Source organism: Oncorhynchus kisutch, linkage group LG28 (genome assembly GCF_002021735.2).
Source record: "Oncorhynchus kisutch isolate 150728-3 linkage group LG28, Okis_V2, whole genome shotgun sequence".
In the NCBI taxonomy this organism is placed as follows: Eukaryota; Metazoa; Chordata; class Actinopteri; order Salmoniformes; family Salmonidae; genus Oncorhynchus; species Oncorhynchus kisutch.
The window spans coordinates 4,321,091-4,347,042 of record NC_034201.2 but is presented as its reverse complement, the minus strand read 5'-3'; the positions used below and the strand labels follow the sequence as shown (position 1 = coordinate 4,347,042).

At 45.8% G+C, this 25,952-nt stretch overlaps 1 protein-coding gene across 2 annotated transcripts in view; it reads right to left on the bottom strand.

The window, feature by feature from the left end:
- Window positions 1–25,952, bottom strand: part of abcg4a (ATP-binding cassette, sub-family G (WHITE), member 4a) — a 51,212-nt gene that overhangs the window by 8,476 nt on the left and 16,784 nt on the right. For both annotated transcript variants that reach the window (XM_020464190.2, XM_020464191.2), the window contains exons 3-10: window positions 15,761–15,878; window positions 15,404–15,536; window positions 15,083–15,133; window positions 7,302–7,447; window positions 7,023–7,146; window positions 6,467–6,581; window positions 6,145–6,290; window positions 5,816–5,923 (exon numbers count right to left, since the gene is read on the bottom strand). In XM_020464190.2, the coding sequence (XP_020319779.1) occupies window positions 5,816–5,923; window positions 6,145–6,290; window positions 6,467–6,581; window positions 7,023–7,146; window positions 7,302–7,447; window positions 15,083–15,133; window positions 15,404–15,536; window positions 15,761–15,878 (941 nt within the window). The remainder of the gene's footprint in view (window positions 1–5,815; window positions 5,924–6,144; window positions 6,291–6,466; window positions 6,582–7,022; window positions 7,147–7,301; window positions 7,448–15,082; window positions 15,134–15,403; window positions 15,537–15,760; window positions 15,879–25,952) is intronic.

The following is a 25,952-nucleotide window of genomic DNA, read 5'->3' as shown; positions in this document are numbered from 1 at the left end:
GTAGGGGGTACTGGAAGTTAGATCGGGATGTGCTGGAGGAGCAGGCTTTTGTTGACAGGTTTTATGATTTCTTTTGGAGGCTTGAAGGCCTCCGGTCCATGTGCGAGGGGGTGTTAGAGTGGTGGGAATTAGTTAAGGTGAGGATTAGGGCTTTTATAATAGGGTATTGCAAGAGGAAAAAAAGGGAGGAGAGGAGGGAGGTGGATCGTATCCAAAGGTTAATTGAACTCGAGTATGAGGCAGGCAACCTCGGCGGGTCGTTTGACTGGGAGAGATCCGCTACCCTAAAGGCGCAGCTCAGGGAGTTGCAGGAGCGGAAGGCTCGAGCTTTCCTGGAGCGTGCGCATAGTGGCTTTCTAGAACACAATGAGACTTGTTCCGCTATGTTCTTTAAGTCGGTTAGGGCCAGACAGAGTAGGAAGGTAATGCATGGCATTAGGGAAGAAAATGGTAGTATAGTTAGAGAACCAGAGGATATGGTCAGGGTGACAACTGATCATTTCCAAGGTTTATTTAAGGAAAGGGAAATAGATGTAGAGCAGGGAAATGTGTTTTTAGAACACTTGTCCAGGCGGTTGCCGGAGGACATTAGAGAAGTGATGGAGGCCCAGATTTCACTAGAAGAGGTTGAGAGCGCTCTTAGGAGGATGGGAAAAGGGAAGGTGCCTGGGATGGATGGGCTGCCGGCTGAGTTTTATCTCAAGTTTTGGGGTATACTTGGACCAGTGGTCCTCGAAGTCTTGAAGGCCATCCTTGAGACGGGGGTCCCGGGGGGATCAATGGCTGTTGGTGTGCTGTCACTTTTATATAAGAAGGGGGAAGTAACAGACCTTGGCAACTGGCGGCCATTGACCATGCTGTGCGTAGATTACAAGCTACTTGCAAAGGTTTTAGCAGACCGGTTGCGCACAGCCCTTCCCTACGTCGTTCATGAGGATCAGACGTGCGGGGTAGAGGGCCGCTCTATTAGATGGAACCTACAGTTAATCAGGGACTCCATCGCTTGGGTTGAAGATAGAGGACTGCCTTTAATGGTAGCAGCGCTAGATCAGGCGAAAGCCTTTGATCGCGTGAATAGATCCTTTTTATTCAGAGTGTTAGGTCGATTAGGATTTGGGGAGAAGTTCATAGGATGGATTCGTACATTATATGTCGGAGCGGGGTGCCGAGTTAGTGTAAATAGTCACTTGGGTGACGTTTTTGACCTCTCGTCTGGGGTCAGGCAGGGGTGCCCACTCTCGGCTCTCCTCTTCGTTCTGTACATGGAGCCTCTGGGGGCTGCCATTAGGGCAGACACAGGGGTGGAAGGCTTGTTGATCCCTGGAAGTGGTGGGCTGCGTGTTAAGATGACGCAGTACGCCGACGACACTTCCTTGCTGCTGTGCAAGGACTCGTGCCTGACAAGGTCCCTTGCCATCTTTGGGGATTTCACCCGAGCGTCGGGAGCGGTTCTGAACCATGCAAAGTCTTCCGTCAAGTTTTTCGGTAGATGGCGCGGTAGAACGGATGTGCCCGGGGGGTTATCTCTCTGTGAGGGGGCCCTGAGGATTCTCGGGGTCCATTTTGAGACCTCCGGCTCAGCGACGCTGAACTGGAACATGCGTATCGCAGTGGTACAGAGGAAGCTAGCAATGTGGAAGGCTAGGTATTTGTCTTTTATGGGCAAAGTCCTGGTCCTAAAGGTGGATGTGTTGCCGTCTCTTTTGTATTTGGCGTACATCTACCCATTGCCGGCTTGTCTGAGGAGGCCTCTAGTGAGGCTTGTGTTTCAGTTCATGTGGAGTGGCAGGTGCGAGTGGGTCGCCAGGGCGCGCATGATCTGTCCCATCGGGGAGGGAGGTAGGGGGGTACCACATTTCCCCCTCAAGCTGGACACAATTTTTGTTTCTTTCTTGTTAACGGAGCTTGCTCATCCAGTGATACACCCATCCGGTTACCTCCTGCGGGTGTTCTTCTCATATCAGGCGAGAAGCATAATGGTGTGGTCTAACACGGGTCCTCGGGCAGAACAGCTGCCGTGGCACTTTGGTCATGCGGCCAAGTGGCTGCGTGCGCACCCTGAGGTTGAAGTTGCCCGAGTAGGTTTAGATCACAGGCACCTGTACGAGGAGGCCAGAAAGGCAGGGAGTCCGGTGCCTGTAGTGGGCATCTCGGAAGTGGTCTGGGAGGGAGTGCAGAAGCGGGGTCTGGACAACAGGCTCAAGGACCTGAATTGGTTGAGCCTCCATAGGTGCTTGCCGGTACGTTCCATCATGTACCGGTATAGTTTGGTGCAATCCCCCACCTGTCCAAGATCCTCTTGTGGCAGGGAGGAGACTGTGCGCCATGTCTTTTGGGACTGTGCCTTTGCCGGAGTAGTATGGTCTAGGGCACGGGTGTTGTTAGGTTTGGTAAGGGGGGATTTTGTATTGACGTGGGCCAGGTTAGAGAGAGGTGTAGGGAGAGCGAGAGGGACGGATAGGGACAGGTTTCTGCTCTGGCTTCTCATGAGTCTCTTTAAACGGGGGCTGTGGGAAGCCAGGCAGAACATGGTGAAGACAGGGAGAGATTGGGGGGTGGAAGGGATAGTGAGGAGGGTGGAAGGAGATTTGAGGGGGAGGATGAAGAGGGAGGAGAGGAAGTGGGGGCAGCATGCTGCTCGGGAGAGGTGGAAGGGGGGTTTAGGGCTGGGTGTCATTTAGATTTGTAAGGGGATAGATTAGGGATGGGGAGATAGGGAAAGGTATTTTGTAGGGTGACGGGAGGGAAGATGCTCCCCTGAGGTTTTGTTTGGGGTTTATGTTTAGTTAAATTAGTTAAATTAAAATACCATTATTTGAGTATGTATGAAAATTATGAGTTGTAAAGAATGAATGGTATTGAAGATAATAAATTATTTTTTATAAAAAAAATAAAAAAAATAGGCTGTTTAGGTTTTCGTGTTACGTTTCTTGTTTTTGTATTGTTCGTGTTTATTCGTTAATTAAACATGTATCAAAATTACCACGCTGCATTTTGGTCCGACTCTCCTTCGACGGAAGAAAACCGTAACAGAATCACCCACCACAACAGGACCAAGCGGCGTGGTGACAGGCAGCGGCAGCAGGAGCAACAAAGTTTGGATTATACGACTTGGGAAGAAATAGACAGGTGGGTGGTCGACCCAGGGAGAGTGCCGGAGCCCGACTGGGAATCGCTGGAGCAGTGCGAAGAGGGTTATAGGAGAATGGAGTTGAAGAGACAAGCACGGCGGCACGGAAGGAAGCACGAGAGTCAGCCCCAAAAATTTCTTGGGGGGGGGCTCAGGGAGAGTGTGGCAGAGTCAGGGTTCAGACCTGAGCCAACTCCCCCTGTTTATCGTGAGGAGCCAAGGAGGAGACCAGAACCAGAGCCGGTGTTGGAGGTGAGCGAAGCAGAGACTGTGAAGGAGTTAATGGGGAAATTGGAGGAGAAAGTTATGAGGGAGTTGCTGAGTTGGTGCTTTAGGTATGGTATTCGCCCGACGGAGCGTGTCGGGGATTTGATGGCACCTGGGTCAGTGCTCCATACTCGTCCTGAGATGCGTGTTAGTCGGCTGGTGAAGATGGTGCCAGCCTCATGCACTAGGCCTCCTGTGCACCTCCCTAGCCTTGCACGTCCTGTGCCAGCCCTGCTCTCAGGCTTCACGGTCCGGTCCATCCTGTGCCACCTTCACACACCAGTCCTCCGGTGGCAGCTCCCCGCACCAGGCTTCCTGTGCGTGTTCTCGGCCCAGTACCACCAGTGCCAGCACCACGCACCAGGCCTTCAGTGCGCCTCGCCTGTTCAGCGCTGCCAGAGCCTTTCTCCTCTCCAGCGCTGTCGGAGTCTCCCGCCTGTCTAGCGCTGTCAGAGCCTTCCTCCTCTCCAGCACTGCCGGAGTCTCCCGCCTGTTTAGCGCTGCCAGAGCCTTCCTCCTCTCCAGCGCTGCCGGAGTCTCCTGCCTGTTCAGCGCAGCCAGAGCTGCCAGTCTGCATGGAGCAGCCAGAGCTGCCAGTCTGCATGGAGCAGCCAGGATCCGCCAGTCAGCCAGGATCCGCCAGTCAGCCATGATCTTCCAGATCCGCCAGTCAGCCAGGATCTTCCAGATCCGCCAGTTAGCCAGGATCCGCCAGTCAGCCAGGATCTGCCGGAACCGCCAGTCAGCCAGGATCTGCTAGAACCACCAGCTAGCCAGGATCTGCCAGAGCCAACTACCTGCCTGAGCTTCCTCTCGGTACTGGGCTTCCTCTCGGTGCTAGGCTTCCTCTCAGTACTGGGCTTCCCCTCAGTGCTGAGCTTCCCCTCAGTGCTGAGCTTCCCCTCAGTGCCGAGCTACCCCTCAGTGCCGAGCTACCCCTCAGTGCCGAGCTACCCCTCAGTGCCGAGCTACCCCTCAGTGCCGAGCTACCCCTCAGTGCCGAGCTACCCCTCAGTGCCGAGCTACCCCTCAGTCCCGAGCTACCCCTCAGTCCCGAGCTACCCCTCAGTCCCGAGCTACCCCTCAGTCCCGAGCTTCCCCTCAGTCCCGAGCTTCTACCTCAGTCCCGAGCTGCCCCTCAGTTCAGTGGGGTCCTTGGTGAGGGTTATTAGGCCAAGGTCGGTGGCGAGGGTCGCCAATCTTAGGACGCGTTACAAGGGGACTAAGACTTTGTTGGAGTGGGGTCCACGTCCCGCGCCGGAGCCGCCACCGAGGACAGACGCCCACCCGGACCCTCCCCTATGGGTTTAGGTGTGCGGCCGGGAGTCCGCACCTTGGGGGGGGGGGGGGGGGGTTGTCACGCCCTGGTCTTAGTATTTTGTGTTTTCTTTCTTTATTTGGTCAGGCCAGGGTGTGACATGGGTTTATTTTGTGGTGTGTTTTTGTTTTGGGGTTTTAGTAGGTATTGGGATTGTGGCTTAGTAGGGTTGTCTAGAAAAGTCTATGGTTGCCTGAGGCGGTTCTCAATCAGAGGCAGGTGATTATCGTTGTCTCTGATTGGGAACCATATTTAGGCAGCCATATTCTTTGAGTGTTTGGTGGGTGATTGTTCATGTCTCTGTGTTTGTTTGCACAAGATAGGCTGTTTAGGTTTTCGTGTTACGTTTCTTGTTTTTGTATTGTTCGTGTTTATTTGTTAATTAAACATGTATCAAAATTACCACGCTGCATTTTGGTCCGACTCTCCTTCGACGGAAGAAAACCGTAACACAATATGTACATAAAGATATATGAATGAGTGATGGTACAGAACGGCATAGGCAAGATGCAGTAGATGGTATCGAGGACAGTATATACATATGAGATGAGTAATGTAGGGTATGTAAACATATAAAAGTGGTATTGTTTAAAGTGGCTAGTGATACATGTATTACATAAAGATGGCAAGCTGCAGTAGATGGTATAGAGTACAGTATATGAGATGAGTAATGTAGGGTATGTAAACATTATATTAAGTGGCATTGTTTAAAGTGGCTAGGGATACATTTTTTACATCCATTTTTCCATTACTAAAGTGGCTGGAGTTGAGTCAGTATGTTGGCAGCAGCCACTCAATGTTAGTGGTGGCTGTTTAACAGTGATGGCCTTGAGATAGAAGCAGTTTTTCAGTCTCTCGGTCGCTGCTTTGATGCACCTGTACTGACCTCGCCTTCTGGATGATAGCGGGGTGAACAGGCAGTGGCTCGGGTGGTTGTTGTCCTTGATGATCTTTATGGCCTACTTGTACTTGCTGTTCACTCACCCACACAATGTATTGATTCACTCGTTCATTTTCTTTTTAAGTTTACTAATTCATTTCAGACACACACAATGTAAGTCAATATTAAGATTATTATTGTTATTATGTGAATTGTTTACCGTATCCCTGCATATCGTTAATAGTGTTCTTCTGAACAGAACGCAGAACTGTGACCAGGTACTGGTGGCAAAGCTGTGTTTCTCCATCGTTCCTGTGTACTGTGTATCCTGTGGACAGACATAGAGAGGACAGGACATAGGACACAATTAGATCCCTTACACAGTTGGAGTTGAAAAGACATGCAATGAGTGAATAGGTAAAAACTTATGGGTATTGACTGAGTGAGTGACTCCTGAGTGATCTCATCGCGCTGCATGACTGTGTGCTGCAGGTCAGTGTGGGACTGTGATGGTGAGTGATTCCTGTCGGTCAGTGTGCCAACACTCACGCTGTGACTGTTAGAGTGGCCAGATGAGGCTGGGTCACTCTTGTCGCTGGAGTTCTTCTTGCCCTCTTCTGAGCAGAGTCCTCCCTGCACAGCCTCAAACAGCACAGAGTTTAGGTCCCCATACTCCCCAGAGGCCACCTCAATAACTAGAGACAGGGGACACAGAGGAAAAACAAAGAACAGAGGACAGAGTGAGTTAGTGAACTAAGAAGAATAACCTTGATCCACTAAAAAGGACCTTGAAAAATGTTTGCATTGTCACACTCATGCACGCACGCAAGAATACATGCACGCACACACACAGGATCTTATGCTGACTTACTGAAGTCTGCAGGGTTGTGGTAGGTAGGACAGTGAAGGCCCAGGTTCTTCAGGTAAGGGATGAGGTAAGGGACAGTGCCATGGTATATACACTGGCCCTGACTGAGGATGTAAAGCTAAAGAAGGAAACACAGAGACATTCACACTATTATTTACATATCTTTGCCTGATGTAATATCAGTCTCTGAATTATACATGGCTAATGCCTTTATGCATTATGCATGCTAATGCTTTGACATAACAACTGAGCTCGAAATATGGTCTAGAGCCTTCAAACTCAACTCTAGACCTTGAAGCCAGTTCCACTGCATTTGTTTCATTGTTCCCCTCTAATCAGAGACTGATTTAGACCTGGGACACCAGGTGTGTGCAATTAATTATCAGGTAGAACAGAAAACCCGCAGGCTACGGACATCATAACCAACAGTATAGACCTCACGTTCATTACGACAGTTAAAATAATGTTAGGCTAATGACAAAGCATATGGCAGTCAGTCCTAGATACTGTACAATACCATACATACTGTTAAATGGCATAAAAGCTTGAATTTAGTTACCTTATCAAACATCTCAAAGAGCTTGGCGCTGGGCTGGTGGATGGTGCAGATGATTGTCCTCCCTCCCTGAGCCAAGGACTTCATGAGAGAGACCACCTGGAAACAGGATGCGCTGTCCAGACCACTGAGAGAGAGATGACAAACGTTAGCTTGTGCTTGGTGACTATTCCTTTACGCAGCGCAGCAACAAAGCAGATTCCCACCCAACGTCATTGTTAGGCAGTATTTCCTCTGTGTCAGTGTGTACCAGGTGTGTCAGTATACCAGGCGTGTACCTACCTGGTAGGCTCATCAAAGAACATGACAGGGGGATTGTTGACCAGCTCCTGGGCGATGGCCAGTCTCTTGCACTGCCCACCAGACAGAGAGATGGTGCGGGTCTGGGCACACTCCTGCAGTCCCAGGGCCGTCAGGATCTCATCTACCTGGTGGTCAGACACAGAGAGACACATAAACATACACTACTATAAACATTTGAACGTTAAGATTTCCAGGCAATGTCTTTCTAGTCGATATGGTGTTGCCCTGTAAACATGGGATGTTATATGTACAGTATATACAGTATTGTAGAGCAGCCCAGCCCCCGAAGTGACTCTTCTTATCAACTGTATGCAAGAAATTCCTCTGTGTTGTCATTATCTCTCCAACCCCCATTGTCTCACCTCTGAGAAGCAGGAGTTGCATCCTGTAGGTCTGATATCTGATTGGAGTTTAAGTAATAGTATTGGTCAACAACTCATTCATTGTCTGTCTCTCTTATTTGTTCCAGACCAACTATGGTGACACACACATTCTCTCTCTCTCTCTTTCTATGTCTATTCCATGAGCTACGGGCCATGACATTATTTCTCCCTCACTCTCTGATCATGCCTAGAATAATGTTATAATTCCTTTTACAAAGTAATTAAAAACACAACAATATTACCCCACTAGGGGTAAATGGTGACATGTGTGTGGACACCTGCTCGTCAAACTTCTCATTACAAAATCATGGACTGATATAAGCCTCCACTCTTCTGGAAAGGCTTTCCACTAGATGTTGGAACATTGCTGCCGGGACTTGCTTCTATTCAGCTACAAGAGTATTCATAAGGTCGGGCATTGTTGTGCGATTAGGCCTGGCTCGCAGTCGGCGTTCCAATTCATCCCAAAGTTGATCGATGAGGTTGGCGTCTGTGCAGGCCTGTCAAGTTCTTCCACACCGATCTCGAGAAACCATTTCTTTATGGACCTCGCTTTGTGCACAGGGGCATTGTCCTGCTGAAACAGGAAAGGGCCTTCCCCAAACTGTTACCACAAAGTTGGAAGCACAGAATCGTCTAAAATGTAATTGTATGCTGTAGTGTTAAGATTTCCCTTCCCTGGAACACAGGGGCCTAGCCCGAACCATGAAAAACATGCAATATATTGGCATAAATAAGATGTTAATTCTAGAGCTTGTTGAATTTTTACTCGGGAAAACAGCAAACTATGATACCACTGTGAAGTCCCAGAGGACATAAGAGCTCAAAATAGAGCACTTGCAATCAGAACTCCAGGCATGTAATTTCTACTTGACATGCAGAGAGATTCATTATAACAGAGCACAATAGGCACCAAAGTGATTTGTCTGTTTCGGATACAGTCCAACCTATGAGTGTGGTGTGTGCATCCATGCTGCTCTCTGGTGTGCGAGGGGACCAAGCTACCTAAATATTTTTCCACTGCAGTAACTGGGACAGGTACAAAGGTTAATCCCAAACAGCCCACAAAGTTTTATTGTGATTTCTGTAAAAGGGAAGGGCGTATGGTCAGGTGCTGTTGGAACATAGGCAGAGGAAATCCTCCTGCACATTTTAGACAGCCTGCCGGCCCTCAGAGTAGTACCAACTAGGGAAAGGGAGATACCTAGTCAGTTGTCCAACAATGTATTCAACTGAAATGTGTCACCGCATTTAACCCAACCGCTCTGAATCAGAGAGGTGCGGGGGGCTGCCTTAATCAACATCCACGTCTTCGATGCCCGGTGAACAGTGGGTTAACTGCTTTGCTCAGGGACAGAGCCACATATTTTTACCTTGTCAGCTCGGGGATTCGCTCCAGCATCATTTCGGTTACTGGCCCAATGCTCTGTTAGGTTTTGTAACTCTTGTCACAGAAGTAGTAATACGATGCAGAAGTTTTGGGATTTGGGGGTTGGTAGACCATCTAGATTCTACTTTCAGCATAGGTTAGATTTGGAGCTTTCTCCTAAAACGTTGGATGCTGATTATTTGACGATGATGTGTTAATAATATCTTCCTTTGCAACTCAATCATTTCTATATCCATTTGTGATGGCTATAAAGGTTACTTTTGTGAATCTGCTTCATTTGATGTATACAGAGTGATAGACAAAATGTAATGGCTACTGTTAAGACCCAAAGAATAGTTTGTTTTAGTTTGTTTTCCTATGCGTTATGTGTGTGTGCTATGAAAAGTCATTGCTTTGTTTCTCACAAAATGGCCTTAGAAATTTCACCATTGGTATGCTAATGTTGGGTGCTATAAACTGAGATGCTAACACATTTCATTTTCAAATGTGACTCTAAATGTGAAACTAGGCGCGTGTCACTACTTCACAGGAGCGCCATTTGAACGTAAATGTTTTTTTGGCAGAAATGCCTTTTGGAACATGTGAACTTTCATGTGCCTTAAAAACTAACTTATATAACATCTGTAAATACGAATAAAATTGTTAAATTACAAGCCTAGTTGGTTTAGTCATGGCAAAATTCAGCAACCTTCCTGCTAGCCATGATTGGCTGAGATAATGAGTGGGCTGGAAATGCCCCCGGATGAGTCTGCCATGTAGCACGCTTCTGTGTATAATATGAGCTGGTCAATACATGTAGGTAATCCTTTGTAACACTGCTTTAAAAAAATATATATAATGTAGTAGAACTGCATAAGTGTTGCTCTCCACTTTCTGGAGAACTGAGTTTTGAAGTCAGTGGAATTAGAGCATGATAGCTAAGGAGATGGAGAAAATTCTGCCGTTTGATTACAAATATGCAGACAGAGTCGAAAAGAGAACACATAGAAGGCTCCAGATTACATCTTCAAACTAAGGGCAACCATGGCATCCGTGACAGGGAGGGAGAAGTGTCCATACATGTAAACAGGTAAGAGAGTCTAGCTAGCTATTTTCAGATAGCATTTTCAGATATTACCCATTTCTAATTAGGTAGGGAGAAACATAATACTGTACCACAAGAGAAAGATACACTTAGAGTGCATTTGCCATTCTGGTAAAATGCATTGTCTATTGTATAGGACGGGAGGCCAGAGTAAGGCCATGAGAGCATAGGACAGCTGGAAAAAACCAAGGTCAGAGGGACATACAAAGGAGGGGGTCAGCCAAATGACCAACTGATGGACTATAGACATAGGACATATATTTTTAGGACATGAAGAGAAGAGACACATAGTCTACTAGTCCTAATAAGGACAGACATACCAAAGACCACACCAAGTTGAACTTAAGGGGCCCATAGGATAAGATGGGCATGTATTATTTTTGGGACATGAAGAGGTCCTGTCACCATTATAACTTGACTGAAAGCAGATATGGGTGTTGTTGGGCGTGAACAAGCAGGATGCACAGATTGGGATATAATGGTGGCAGATGGACTGAGGGAAATAACTTCATTTGCATGTGGGATGGACTGATATGTTGTATGTGTATAAATCAGAGCCAGTGCTCTGGAAAAGTGTGTGTTCCGCGGACCATCTAGGCTTCTGATATGTTTGTATTAAAAGCCTATATTAAAATCACAAGTTCTTGTAAGTGTTACATTTTGTTACGATTCTCCACGACACTGGCTGGCTAGCTAACGTTACATGTTTGATCTGTGTAGTAATATGATTCATAACGCAGAGCCATTTGCATTGCTAGTTATAGCCTAATGTTAGCTAGCTAACATTGAATCTGGTTGGTTAGCTACCTGCAGATCCATGCAGGGTAGTAACGTTATGAGTTGGGATTATGGTTCATTGTTTAGCAAGCAGGCTACATGTCTAAACAAAAGACTTCTCTATGCAAGTAACTATTTCAATAGAATGTTTATGATGTCACTGTGACAAATGTTGATAGACATAGCTGGTAAATTCGCTCTGGCTATCTACTCTGATTTCAGAGTACTCTCGTTTGAGTGAGCCACAGTGCAGAATAACTGAAGAATTTACGAAGGCTAAACACCGTTGAATTTGGCCGGTGTCTGTAAACTTTGGCAAAAAAAGCTTAATTAAATTGTTGCCAGCAGCACAGTTACAGTCACCAACACTCTGAATAACATAATAACAGCCTAACCAGCTCTGCTAGGGTGAGTGAAATGGTCAGTGTGAGCTGTTCTCTCATTTGTAGTTAGCAAGCCAACCAATGTTAGCCATTTAGCTTGGGTACTTGACTGCTGTTAGGTCAGATCGCTTGGATCAACCCTACTTTTCGGCCAGTGCTCCTCTGAATTTACTATCGGCAATCTGACTTTAAAAAAGCCCAGAGCTCACACTGGCACTCCAGATTCAATTTACCCGTAGTATAAACCAGCCTTTAGTCTTGAAATCGTTGTTTTTTTAGTGAAGCCTCACATGTGAATCCTTAGTTTTATTTTTTATTTAACTAGGCAAATCAGTTAAGAACAAATTCTTATTTTCAATGACAGCCTAGGAACAGTGGGTCAACTGCCTGTTCAGGGGCAGACCGACAGATTTGTACCTTGTCAGCTCGGGGATTTGAACTTGCAACCTTCCGGTTACTAGTCCAACGCTCTAACCACTAGGCTACCCTGCTGCCCCCTTAAAAGAGATGGGTGGGGCTAAAGCTTAAAAGGGTGTGATGCTGAATGGGTGTAGACAAAGAAGAGCTCTCCAGTCGGTACCAAAACGTTCAAAGGCCATTTTCTCAAAAGTGAGGTTACAAGTTGATCAACTTTCAAAGCAGAATTACTTACCCATTGTTCCTCAACGGTAGTGTATAATATAACATTTTCTAGCTCTGAGTCTCTACTTTTATCCAATGTTAAGAAAACACTATTTCAAATTTTGCTACATAAGACCAAATCGAGCCAGTCGGTCACAAATTGTTTGTGAAACCAGTTGCTTGACAGTTGTCTTGATTTAACTTCAATAATTGTTCTTGATTATTTGAAAATTATGGTTCTATTGTTTATTTTCTCATTTTCAAGGTGAATCTATTTTCTCACAAAGGGCGGAGAATTTGAGTGTTTTAATTTAAAATACTGTATTTTATGATACCGTGATCTTTGATATATTTTATATTCATCTGACTGATTTGATAAAAATATATCTGCATTTTCTATTGACCAATCCAAACAGATAAAGACTATTTTATGTTAATTGTAATGTGGATTAATCTGTGATGTACCTTCATTTCTGTGTTTTGATCTTTCAAAGAATAACACTTTCTAGCTTGCTTGCAGGAAAGGTGTTACCTAACTACATTTACATGTCTAAAAAAGACAATTCTATCCGCCAAAAGGACACTCCTGAAGTGATGCTGCTAGGACCATGAACTGCTGGTCTGAAGATTGTCTAGTGACTGTCCGGTTTTGAACACTTCTGTCTGATGCAGAATGAGATGTGTTCAAGAGAGGATTATGTAGGGCAGCCCAGCCCCCGTAGTGGCTCTTCTTAACAACTGTAGGCAAGAATTTCCTCTGTGTTGTCTTAGGGGTGCCTCGTTATCTCTCCAACTCCTATTGTCTCATCTCTGAGAAGCAGAGGTTGCATCCTGTAGGTCTGATATCTGATTATCTGAGTTTAACTTTGCAGTAATACTATTGGTCAACAAACTCCATTTTTGAATCCAAACAACTCAGATGCTTATAAAATATTTTAGATTCATTGTCTGTCTCTCTTATTTGTTCCTAACCATCTGTGGTGAATTTCTCTCTCTCTCTCGGCAATGGCACAAGACATGGTTTCTTTGTTTATTTCTCCCTATCTCTCTGATCATGTCTAGAATAATGCCTTGTAATGCTTGTTAATGCTTTGTGACTTAATCTTATGCTTTGTATAATGTTATCATCCCTTTTACAAAGTAATTAAATACATTTATTGACCTTTCTGTTACTGCAACTCAGCTATTGTCTCTTGCATATTGTTAAATAATCTTTATGGAATCAGATACACCTTTTAATAGGACAATTGACAATTGTCTTATCATGAGTCACATGATGAAATCACCAACAAATTATCATGGTCCAAACACACCAAGACAGTCGTAAAAAGATTTGGCATGGTACCCCAGATCCTCAAAAAGTTGTACAGCTGCACCATCGAGAGCATCCTGACCGGTTGCCTCACCGTCTGGTATGGCAACTGCTCAGCATCTGACCGTAAGGCGCTACAGAGGGTAGTGCGTAAGCCCCAGTACATCACTGGGGCCAAGTTTCCTGCCATCCAGGACCTAAATTTCACCAGAGTGTCAAGTCTAGGTCCAAAAGGCTCTTTAAAACCTTTTTGGGATAGGGGGCAGTATTTTCATTTTGGATGAATAGCATGCCCAGAGTGAACTGCCTCCTACTCTGTCCCAGATGCTAACATATGCATATTATTATTGGTATTGGATAGAAAACACTCTGAAGTTTCTAAAAGTGTTTGAATGATGTCTGTGAGTATAACATAACTCATATGGCAGGAGAAAACCTGAGAAAAATCCAACCAGGAAGTGGGACATTATTGATGTTTTATGTTAAAAAAAACATCCTAAAGATTGATTCCATATATCATTTGACATGTTTCTAAAGGACTGTAACGGAACTTTTCGAGTTTTTGTCTGAACGAAGTGCCTGCGCCTCATGAAGATGGATTACTGGGCTGAACGCGCTAACAACAAGTGGCTATTTGGACATAAATTATGGACTTTATGGAACAAATCAGTCATTTATTGTCGGACTGGGATTCCTGGGAGTGCCTTCTGATCATCAAAGGTAATTTAATATTTATGGTGCTATTTCTAACTTTGTTGACTCCAAAATGACGGATATTCCTCTGGCTGTTTTGGGTTCTGAGCGCCGTTCTTAGATTATGCTTTTTCCGTAAAGTTTTTTAAAAATCTGACACAGCGGTTGCATTAAGGAGAAGTCTAACTTTAATTCTGTGAATAACAGTTGTATCTTTTATCAATGTTTATTATGAGTATTTCTGCAAAATCACTGGATGTTTTGTTATCAAAACATTACTGTACGTAACGCGCCAATGTAAACTGAGATTTTTGGATATAAATATGCACATTATCGAACAAAACATACATGTATTCTGTAACATGATGTCCTATGAGTGTCATCTGGTGAAGATCATCAAAGGTTACTGATGAATTTGATCTATATTTCAGCTTTTTGTGACTCCTATCTTTGGCTGGAAAATTGCAGTTTTTTTTGGACTTGGCTATGACCTAACATAATCATATGTTGTGCTTTCGCTGTAAATCATTTTTTAAATCGGACATGATGGGTAGATTAACAAGATATTTATCTTTAATTTGCTGCATTGGACTTGTTAATGTGTGAAAGGTACATATTTCAATTTCTTTTTTGAATTTCTCCTTTTCAGCGGTTGTCGAGCTGCCCTAGAAAGGTTTTAACAGCCATAAGCCTGCTGAACAATTAATCAAATGGCCACCCAGATTATTTACATTGACCCCCCCCCCTTTGTTTTTACACTGCTGCTACTTGCTGTTGATTATCTATCCATAGTTACTTTACCCCTACCTAAATTACCTTGACTAACCTGTACCCCCGCACATTGGCTCAGTACCGGTACACCCTGTATATAGCCTCGGTATTGTTATCTTACTGTGTTACTTTTTGTTTTATTTTTTACTTTAGTATATTTAGTAAATATTTTCTTAACTCTATTTCTTGAACTGTATTGTTGGTTAAGGGCTTGTAAGTAAGCATTTCACGGTAAGGTCTACAGCTGTTGTATTCGGCGCATGTGACAACATTTTATTTGATGTGAGGTATTTATAATATTATATATCAAATATTATCCCACTACAGTATATTAAGTCAAACTCACCAATTCCTTTTTCACTTCCATGCTCTCTTTCATCTTCAGATTGGCAGCCACCTAATATAAGAGAGACATAACATGAGAAAATGAACCCTAGAAGGGTCAGGTCCATGCCAACCACCTTATCCAACAACATTATCTATTCATCTAACAGTGACCTCATCATCATGGTCTCCATGGAAGTAATAAGGAAACTTCACCATCATGGCCTCCCACGTGGTGTGGCATGGCAGCTGCATGTTTAACTGTGATCTCATCATCATAGCCTACATATGTGAGGTGACATCACCATCATGGCCTACATGTCTAACAGAAGGGTGACCTCACCATCATGGCCTCCCGCGTGGTGAGGTTTGGCAGCAGCATGTCGTCCTGCATGATGTAACAAGACATCTTCCTGAAGCTACGCAAATCCCTCGGCCGCCCGTTCACCAGGATCTGACCCTTCATCCCCGTCTCTCTGTTGCACAAACATAGAAACAGACAGTAAATGAGTGACACTTGCATCTGATCTGAGTGATCAGAGACTGTTTTATTCAATATGGTCTTCCTGCATCTTGGCCACTTTCTCAGATCAGAGAAAGTCCATGGTTTCCTATCTCAGTACAGTAGTGTAGGACTGCTATGTAACAGTTCCCCCCCACCTGTTCTCACCTGGACCAAGCCCATTCTGACCCGTCTCACCTGTACCCAGCCAGGATGTTCATCAGAGTGGACTTGCCAGCCCCTGACGGCCCCATGATGCCGATGAGCTCCCTGCTACAGAACCTTCCTGACAGACACTTTAACAGGGCCTTGTAACCTGGGACGGGAAACACAACAGTCAGTAAACAACAACAACAGGCTCCAAACACTTGAGCAGGGCTTTGCAACCTGAGGGACAAGAAACAAAGCAACACTATGCAACACTCTCACAATCCATACCGACTCTACACCGCAGGTCTGGGATGATCCACACATTTGCAGTCTGTCAGGATTGGAAACTCACAGGATAAAGCTTGTTTAAAACTATCCTTCTCATGTGTATCTGTGTTGAGGGATCGAAGTTCTACCATGAGTGTGTTAAGCATCAATCAGAGTCCAAATTGTGTACGCCTACGCACGTCAATGTTCTAGAATGTTGGACCGTTGGCTTTCATACTTTCGAATTCTCAGCGTTGCTCAACCTATTTCTTAAACTGTCATCACATTCAAATGAATAGAAGATGCATACACGGAACCGCGTTGGTTGGGAAATTTAGGAAGGCGCGCGTTCGGGCTGTGCATCCCAAACTCTCCCGTCTCAGCGTTCTGTGGACTGTGATTTATGCTTTAGAAACGTTCATACACACCCGAGGGCATGGGGTTTAATAAAAGAGAGGTGATCAGATGGTAAACAAGTGAAAGGTTGAGAGGGAGGGATGGAAACAGTGAAATGTAAAAGGGATAAGGGGATAGAAAAGGATGGGAGAGAGACAGAGGGTGATTAAACCAATAAGGAGAGGTATGGGAGGAGACATCAGGATTAAGACTGGAGCAGACAGGGAGATTGAAAGGGGGGATAGAGAGATGGATCGATGAAGAGCGAGGAATATTACATCCCCAGAGCTTTGGCCAACGGTGCCACAGAGTGCATTAAAGCAGGTATATGGCTGTCTGTCAGTTTCACTGCCTATACTGTTCTGGAACTCTCTCACTAGCAACATACATTGAGAGAGCATTACATTAATTCAGAGAGCAACAGTAGTACACAAGGTATGTCTGTCATCAGTCTATACAACATTGTAGAGCCCTCTCACACTGAGCATCTATAACAAAAACACAACAAAATACAATATACAGAGTGCTCGTTCACATATCATAGGTCACAGTTACAGGCTTTGGTTTTTCCATTTACATTTAGAGGTTGGACGTTAGCACATGGGGCACACATTGGTTTCACCTTGTTAGTCAGTATGTGTTACACCGGCGCTCGTTTGTCATCTCATTAGTGGGAAGGTGTTTTACCTGTGCTGTCCCAGGGCTCCTGTTGTCTTGAGAGATGTGGAGCTTTAACACCTTTTAGTTTGCTCTCCCTAATTGATTTCTAGACAGACAATCCTTTGTCTGATCTTCCCTGTTTCTGTTTTGCTCCACTCTTTGGTTTGCTTCCTGTCTTTGGTTTGGTGTGTTTTTTTGTGTTTTTTGTCTCTTCTTGGTCAAATTTAGTGGGCGCTAATGGTGGGTGTCTTTCTGGTCCCAGTTGTTGTTGCTAGTCAACTTTCAGTGGACACCCCTGTGAGTGTCTTTTAGAACCCCTCCTAAAACCCCACCTGTTTTGTTTTGGTTGTCTTCAGTGACTCTGTTAAGTTCCCCTTTCTGTTTGAGCGACAATTTGTTTTTTTGTTGCTGGGGAAGAGTTACATATCAGCACAATACATTGGCATATATGCAATATGCATTCCTTGCTCTGATGGAAAAGTAGTGATCAGACCCTGACCCAAATAGCTTAAGAACACCTGCTCTTTCCATGACAGACTGACCAAATTAATCTAGGCGAAAGCTATGATCGCCTTTTATTGTTGTTTATTAAATATACAGTGCCTTGCAAAAGTATTCATCCCCCTTGGCGTTTTTCTGATTTTGTTGCATTACAACCTGTAATTTAAATAGATTTTTATTTGAATTCCATGTAATGAACATACACAAAATAGTCCAAATTTATGAAGTGAAAAAAAACAAAAAACTTCTTTCACAAAGTACGAAGAAAACAACAACTGAAAAGTGGTGTGTGCATATGTATTCACCCCCTTTGCTATGAAGCCCCTAAATAAGATCTGGCGCAACCAATTACCTTCAGAAGTCACATACTTAGTTTAAAAAAAGTCCACCGGTGTGCAATCAAAGTGTCACATTATCTGTCACATGATCTCAGTATATATACACCTGTTCTGAAAGGCCCCAGAGTCTACAACACCACTAAGCAAGGGTCACCACCAAGCAACCACCACCATGAAGACCAAGGAGCTCTACAAAAAGATCAGGGACAAAGTTGTGGAGAAGTACAGATCAGGGTTGGGTTATAAAAAAATATCAGAAACTTTGAACATCCCACGGAGCACCATTAAATCCATTATTTAAAAACATTGAAAGAATAATGCACCACAACAAACCTGCCAAGAGAGGGCCGCCCACCAAACTCACGGACCAGGAAGGAGGGCATTAATCAGCGAGGCAACAAAGAGACAAAAATAACCCTGAAGGAGCTGCAAAGCTCCACAACGGAGATTGGAGTATCTGTCCATAGGACCACTAAGCCGTACACTCCACAGAGATGGGCTTTACGGAAGAGTGGCCAGAAAGAAGCCATTATTTAAAGAAAGGGTTTGCGCCTGGTCAGGGTTTGCGCCTGGTCAGATGAGACTAAAATTGAGCTTTTTGTCCATGAAGGAAAATGCTGTCTGGCGCAAACCCAACACCTCTAACCCCCCTGAGAACACCATCCCCACAGTGAAGCATGGTGGTGACAGCATCATGCTGTGGGGATGTTTTTCATCGGCAGGGACTGGGAAACTGGTCCAAATCGAAGGAATGATGGATGATGCTAAATACAGGGAAATTCTTGAGGGAAACCAGTCTTCCAGAGATTTGAGACTGGGATGGAGGTTCACCTTCTAGCAGGACAATGACCCTAAGCATACTGCTTAGCAACACTCGAGTGGTTTAAGGGGAAACATTTAAATGTCTTGGAATGGCCTAATCAAAGCCAAGACCTCAATCCAATTGATAATCTGTGGAACGACTTAAACCCATCCAACTTGAAGGAGCTGAAGCATGTTTTGGCTAGATATACCAAGCTTATAGAGACATACCCCAAGAGACTTGTAGCTGTAATTGCTGCAAAAGGTGGCTCTAACAAAGTATTGACTTTGGTGGGGTGAATAGTTATGCACCCTCAAGTTTTCAATTTTTTTTGTCTTATTTCTTGTTTGTTTCACAATTTAAAATGATTTTGCATCTTCAAAGTGGTATTTTAATTCCAGTTTGTAAGGCAACAAAATAGGAAAAATGCCAAAGGGGTGAATACTTTCACAAACCACTGTACTTCAGTCAGTGTAGATGAAGGGGAGGAGACTGGTTAATTAAAGAAGGATTTTTTTTAGCCTTGAGACAATTGAGACATTGATTGGGTATGTATGCCATTAAAAAATGTAAGTGCCTTTGAATGGGGTATGGTACTGTAAAAGGGGCCAGGAGCACCGATTTGTGTCAAGAACTGCAACGCTACTGGGTTTTTCACACTCAACAGTAAACCGCGTGTATCAAGAATGGTCCACCACCCAAAAGACATCCAGCCAACTCGACAACCGTGGGAAGCATTGGAGTCAACATGGGCCAGCTCGCTGTGGAATGCTTTCGACACCTTGTAGAGTCCATGGCCCCAACAAATTGAGGCTGTTCTGAGGGCAAAATGGTGGGGTGGGTGGTGCAACTCAATACATCCACTGGACTCGTCTCCAGCCGCTAATGTGAGAATACAATATGTCTGGCAACGCGATACATCCACTTATCATGACACCAACTGAGTGCTAACAATGCCCTATCAAGTCATTGCTACCCGGCTGACCCCCTCCTCACCAGCCAAATAGACAGAGTGAGTCTGAGTCCCAGTGATCTTTATTGAACGCTCTCCTGCCTGTCTATCTTCTGCCTCCCTCTCTCTCTCTCTCCTTTATCTCTATCCTGCCCCTTTCTCTCAAGTTGTCCTGTTGGAAGGTGAACAATCGCCCCAGTCTGAGGTCCTGAGCGATCTGGAGCAGGTTTTCATCCAGGAACTCTCTCTGTACATTGCTCCGTTCATCTTTCCCTTGAACTTGACAAGTCTCCAAGTATCTGCCGCTGAAAATAATCCTCACAGCGTGATGCTGCCACCACCATGCTTTCCCGTAGGGATAGTATTGGCTAGGTGATGAGCGGTGCCTGGTTTCCTCCAGACGTAATGCTTGGCATTCAGGCCAAAGAGTTCAATCTAGGTTTCATCAGACCAGAGAATCTTGTATCTCAGCCCTTTCGGTTCCTTTTGTCAAACTCCAAGCGGGCTGTCATGTGCCTTTTACTGAAGAGTGGCTTCTGTCTGACCACTATACAATAAAGGCCTGATTGGTGGAGTGCTGTAGAGATGGTTGTCCTTCGGGAAGCTTCTCCCATCTCTACAGAGGAACTCTGAAGCTCTGTCAGAGTGACCATCGGGTTCTTGGCCTCCTCCCTGACCGGCAGGCAGTATTGGTTAAGTTTTTTTGTCGGATGTTTGTCTTGTATCGTTCTATGTTCGTTAATATTAAGCTCACTAACTGCACCTGATTCCTGACTCCCTGCATCAACATTACAGAATACTGCCTCACCAAATGGAAGCAGCAGTTTATGACGACATCTCCCAAATGGTCAGCGAACAGGGACACCTACTTTGCCAACATCATGACCAGCTGGCACAACTGGAAGAGGTCCTGCACGTTCTTCAATGTCTCGACAATTCATTAGGGGCGTCACCTCAAACAAGCGGAGGACAAGTCTACCCAGTGAGACTGCACCCCAGCCCATCCAACAGTCCGCCCAGGTCAGCGATGCCCTTTTGTCCCTTCCCTCTATTCCACTCATCAGATGGGAGCCCCCACCACGGAGAGGTCCAAGGTTGCCACGGTTATTTTCCTGCTGACCGGACAGACATTGGAGTGGACTATGGCCATCTGGGAGAGAGGAGGAGCTGGGATCCTAAGAGGGGTTCATGGCTCTGTTCACAGGGGGTCTTCGACCATCCACTGGAGGGCAGAGAGGAGAGGGAGCGCCTATGCTAACTACAGCAGGATGACCACAGCGCAGTACGTGCTCACCTTTTGGACAGTGGCAGCATGCAGCGCATGGAATGAGCCAGCGCTCTGCACCCAATTCAGAAGAGGATTGCATGAAGAGGTCCAGACGGAGTTGGCGGGCTAAGACGACAAACTAACCTTCTTCGCGAGCGTTGACACCCCCATCGCCTCTCTCTCTCAGAGCGTGAACCCATGTAGGTAGGGGCCACACGCCTCCCCGCGGCTGAGCAACGCCGTCAGAGACAGTTAGGGCTATGTCCTTATTGTGGCCAGGAGGGGAACCAGCTTCTACGGTGTCCGGTACGTCTCAACCCGGAATCCACGAGAGCAGAGGGACGGCCCTGTGATTATCCGTCTGCTGGGTTAGGCATGAGTACTCCATCACTTTGCGGCAAACCTTTTTTTGTAGCGATTTCACTAGCTGGCTGTCCCTCATCTATTGTTTCTTCAGCTCTAGTACATTCCCATGCAGCAGGGAATTTTATTGACCAGGCCCTTGCCTCCTACCTGCACATCACCTCATACAAGGTCTCCTCTCCATTTCCAGTCCAAGCGTTGGACATGCGACTATTGGGACCCAACACTATTACGCACATCACAGCTTCACTCACCCTCACTGTGGGACCAAGCACCAGGAAAGCCTTTCTTTCCTCATCACCTGCGCACCTGCGCACCTGTGCACAAGGTCATCCTTCGCCTTCCGTGGATCCAACTCCATAATCCCACCCTCTCCTGGTCAGAGAGGAGGATTACCGCCTGGGGTCCAGGATGCCGGAGGACCTGCTTTTCTGCACCCTGTGGTTCAACGTCGGTGGAGGGCCCTGTGAGTGTCTGCCAGCCCATCAATCAGTCCTCCCTTATCAATGGCCATGTGTTTTGGGACGTAGATGTGGACATCCGACAGGCTCTGGAGAGGGAACCCACTCCTGCCACCTGCCTTCCGCATCTATGCCCCCATTGGGGTCAGAGATCGGGTGCTGACCTTGGCACACATATCCCTCACCATTGGACGCCCAGGTATCACCAGCACCACTCAATACCTTTCTGAGAAATACTGGTGGCCCACTTTGGCGCAGGACGATGCTGTGTCAACTCATGTCAACACATGTTCAGTGTGTACACAATTTAAATCTCCTTGGCACGCTTCAGCAGGTAAAGTCTTTCACCTTCCCTGGTCTCATCTTTCCATTGATTTTGTCACTGATCTCCCCTCTGATGGGTTCACCATCATTTTGGTGGTTATGGACAGATTCTCAAAATCATGCCATTTCATCCCTCTCTCTGGTCACCCTACCACTCTCTAGGTCGTCGAGGCACTGTTCCAGCAGGTCTTCCAGCACTATGGCCTTCCGGGGAATATCGTCTTCAATCATGGCCCTCAACTCACATCTCATGTATGGAGTGCTTTCATGGAGAAGCTGGGGGTCACGGTCAGCCTCACTTCCGGGTACCGGTCTCAATCTAATGGGCAGGTGGAGCGGATTAACCAGGAGCTGGGGAGGTTCCTGATGATTCACTGCCAGGACCGGCAGTAGGAGTGGGCCCGATTCCTTCCTTGGAATGATACGCCCAGAATTCAACCCCTTGGGTTGTGCCGTGGCGGAGATCTTTGTGGGCTATACTCGGCCTTGTCTCAGGATGGTAAGTTGGTGGTTGAAGATATCCCTCTAGTGGTGTGGGGGCTGTGCTTTGGCAAATTGGGTGGGGTTATATCCTTCCTGTTTGGCCCTGTCCGGGGGTGTCCTCGGATGGGTCCACAGTGTCTCCTGACCCCTCCTGTCTCAGCCTCCAGTATTTATGCTGCAGTAGTTTATGTGTCGGGGGGCTAGGGTCAGTTTGTTATATCTGGAGTACTTCTCCTGTCCTATTTTTTCTTTTTTTTTCTTTTCTTTTTTTATTTCACCTTTATTTAACCAGGTAGGCTAGTTGAGAACAAGTTCTCATTTGCAACTGCGACCTGGCCAAGATAAAGCATAGCAGTGTGAGCATACAACAAAGAGTTACACATGGAGTAAACAATTAACAAGTCAATAACACAGTAGAAAACGAAGGGGGGGTCTATATACAATGTGTGCAAAAGGCATGAGGAGGTAGGCAAATAATTACAATTTTGCAGATTAACACTGGAGTGATAAAAGATCAGATGGTCATGTACAGGTAGAGATATTGGTGTGCAGAAGAGCAGAAAAGTAAATAAATAGAAACAGTACGGGGATGAGGTAGGTGAAAAGGGTGGGCTATTTACCAATAGACTATGTACAGCTGCAGCGATCGGTTAGCTGCTCAGATAGCTGATGTTTGAAGTTGGTGAGGGAGATAAAAGTCTCCAACTTCAGCGATTTTTGCAATTCGTTCCAGTCACAGGCAGCAGAGTACTGGAACGAAAGGCGGCCAAATGAGGTGTTGGCTTTAGGGATGATCAGTGAGATACACCTGCTGGAGCGCGTGCTACGGATGGGTGTTGCCATCGTGACCAGTGAGCTGAGATAAGGCGGAGCTTTACCTAGCATAGACTTGTAGATGACCTGGAGCCAGTGGGTCTGGCGACGAATATGTAGCGAGGGCCAGCCGACTAGAGCATACAAGTCGCAGTGGTGGGTAGTATAAGGTGCTTTAGTGACAAAACGGATGGCACTGTGATAGACTGCATCCAGTTTGCTGAGTAGAGTGTTGGAAGCCATTTTGTAGATGACATCGCCGAAGTCGAGGATCGGTAGGATAGTCAGTTTTACTAGGGTAAGCTTGGCGGCTTGAGTGAAGGAGGCTTTGTTGCGGAATAGAAAGCCGACTCTTGATTTGATTTTCGATTGGAGATGTTTGATATGAGTCTGGAAGGAGAGTTTGCAGTCTAGCCAGACACCTAGGTACTTATAGACGTCCACATATTCTAGGTCGGAACCATCCAGGGTGGTGATGCTAGTCGGGCATGCAGGTGCAGGCAGCGACCGGTTGAAAGGCATGTCCTGTGTGAATTTAAGTGTGCTCTCTCTAATTCTCTCTTTCTCTCTTTCTTGATCTCTTGGAGGACCTGAGCCCTAGGACCATGCCTCAGGACTACCTGACATGATGACTCCTTGCTGTCCTCAGTCCACCTGGCCGTGCTGCTGCTCCAGTTTAAACTGTTCTGCCTTATTATTATTTGACCATGCTAGTAATTTATGAACATTTGAACATCTTGGCCATGTTCTGTTATAATCTCCACCCGGCACAGCCAGGACTGGCCACCCCACATAGCCTGGTTCCTCTCTAGGTTTCTTCCTAGGTTCTGGCCTTTCTAGGGAGTTTTTCCTAGCCACCATGCTTCTACACCTGCATTGCTTGCTGTTTGGGGTTTTAGGCTGGGTTTCTGTACAGCACTTTGAGATATCAGCTGATGTACGAAGGGCTATATAAATACATTTGATTTGATTTGAATTCATTGCAACATTCCTCCACCGGGCTGACTCCCTTCCAGTGTGTTCTGGGTTATCAGCCAGCCCTGGCTCCGTGGACTCCGAGCCAGACCGAAGCTCCTGCGGTGGACGAGTGGTTATGGCATGCAGAAGAGGTATGGAACAACAAGCCCACGTGAGACAGCGTGCCGTCACCCATCAGAAAGAGCAAGGGATCACCACCACAGTGAGGCTCCCGTGTTCCATCCTGGTGATCGCGTCTGGCTCTCCACCAAATAAAACACAATTTTATTGGCCAACTACACATGGTTATCAGATGTTAATGCGAGTGTAGCAAAATGCTGGTGCTTCTAGTTCCAACAGTGCAGTAATATCTAACAATTCCCAACAACTATCTAATACACACAAATCGAAAGGGGTGAATGAGAATATGTACATATAAGTATATAGATGAGCGATGGTTGAGTGGCATAGGCAAGTTGCAGTAGATGGTATAAAATACAGTATATACAGTGGGGCAAAAAAGTATTTAGTCAGCCACCAATTGTGCAATTCTCCCACTTAAAAAGATGAGAGAGGCCTGTAATTTTCATCATAGGTACACTTCAACCATGACAGACAAAATGAGATTTTTTTCTCCAGAAAATCACATTGTAGGATTTTTTATGAATTTATTTGCAAATTATGGTGGAAAATAAGCATTTGGTCAATAACAAAGGTTTATCTCAATACTTTGTTATATACCCTTTGTTGGCAATAACAGAGGTCAAACGTTTTCTGTAAGTCTTCACAAGGTTTTCACACACTGTTGCTGGTATTTTGGCCCATTCCTCCATGCAGATCTCCTCTGGAGCAGTGATGTTTTGGGGCTGTTGCTGGGCAACACGGATTTTCAACTCCCTCCAAAGATTTTCTATGGGGTTGAGATCTGGAGACTGGCTAGGCCACTCCAGGACCTTGAAATGCTTCTTACGAAGCCACTCCTTCGTTGCCCGGGCGGTGTGTTTGGGATCATTGTCATGCTGAAAGAACCAGCCACGTTTCATCTTCAATGCCCTTGCTGATGGAAGGGGGTTTTTGCTAAAAATCTCACGATACATGGCCCCATTCATTATTTCCTTTACACGGATCAGTCTTCCTGGTCCCTTTGCAGAAAAACAGCCCCAAAGCATGATGCTTCCATGCTTCACAGTAGGTATGGTGTTCTTTGGGTGCAACTCAGCATTCATTGTCCTCCAAACACGACGAGTTGAGTTTTTACCAAAAAGTTCTATTTTGGTTTCATCTGACTATATGACATTCTCCCAATCTTCTTCTGGATCATCCAAATGCTCTCTAGCAAACATCAGACGGGCATGGATATGTACTGGCTTAAGCAGGGGGACACGTCTGGCACAGCAGGATTTGAGTCCCTGGCGGCATAGTGTGTTACTGATGGTAGGCTTTGTTACTTTGGTCCCAGCTCTCTGCAGGTCATTCACTAGGTCCCCCCGTGTGGTTCTGGGATTTTTGCTCACCGTTCTTGTGATCATTTTGACCCCACGGGGTGAGATCTTGCTTGGAGCCCCAGATCGAGGGAGATTATCAGCGGTCTTGATTATCTGATTATCAGTGGTCTTGTATGTCTTCCATTTCCTAATAATTGCTCCCACAGTTGAT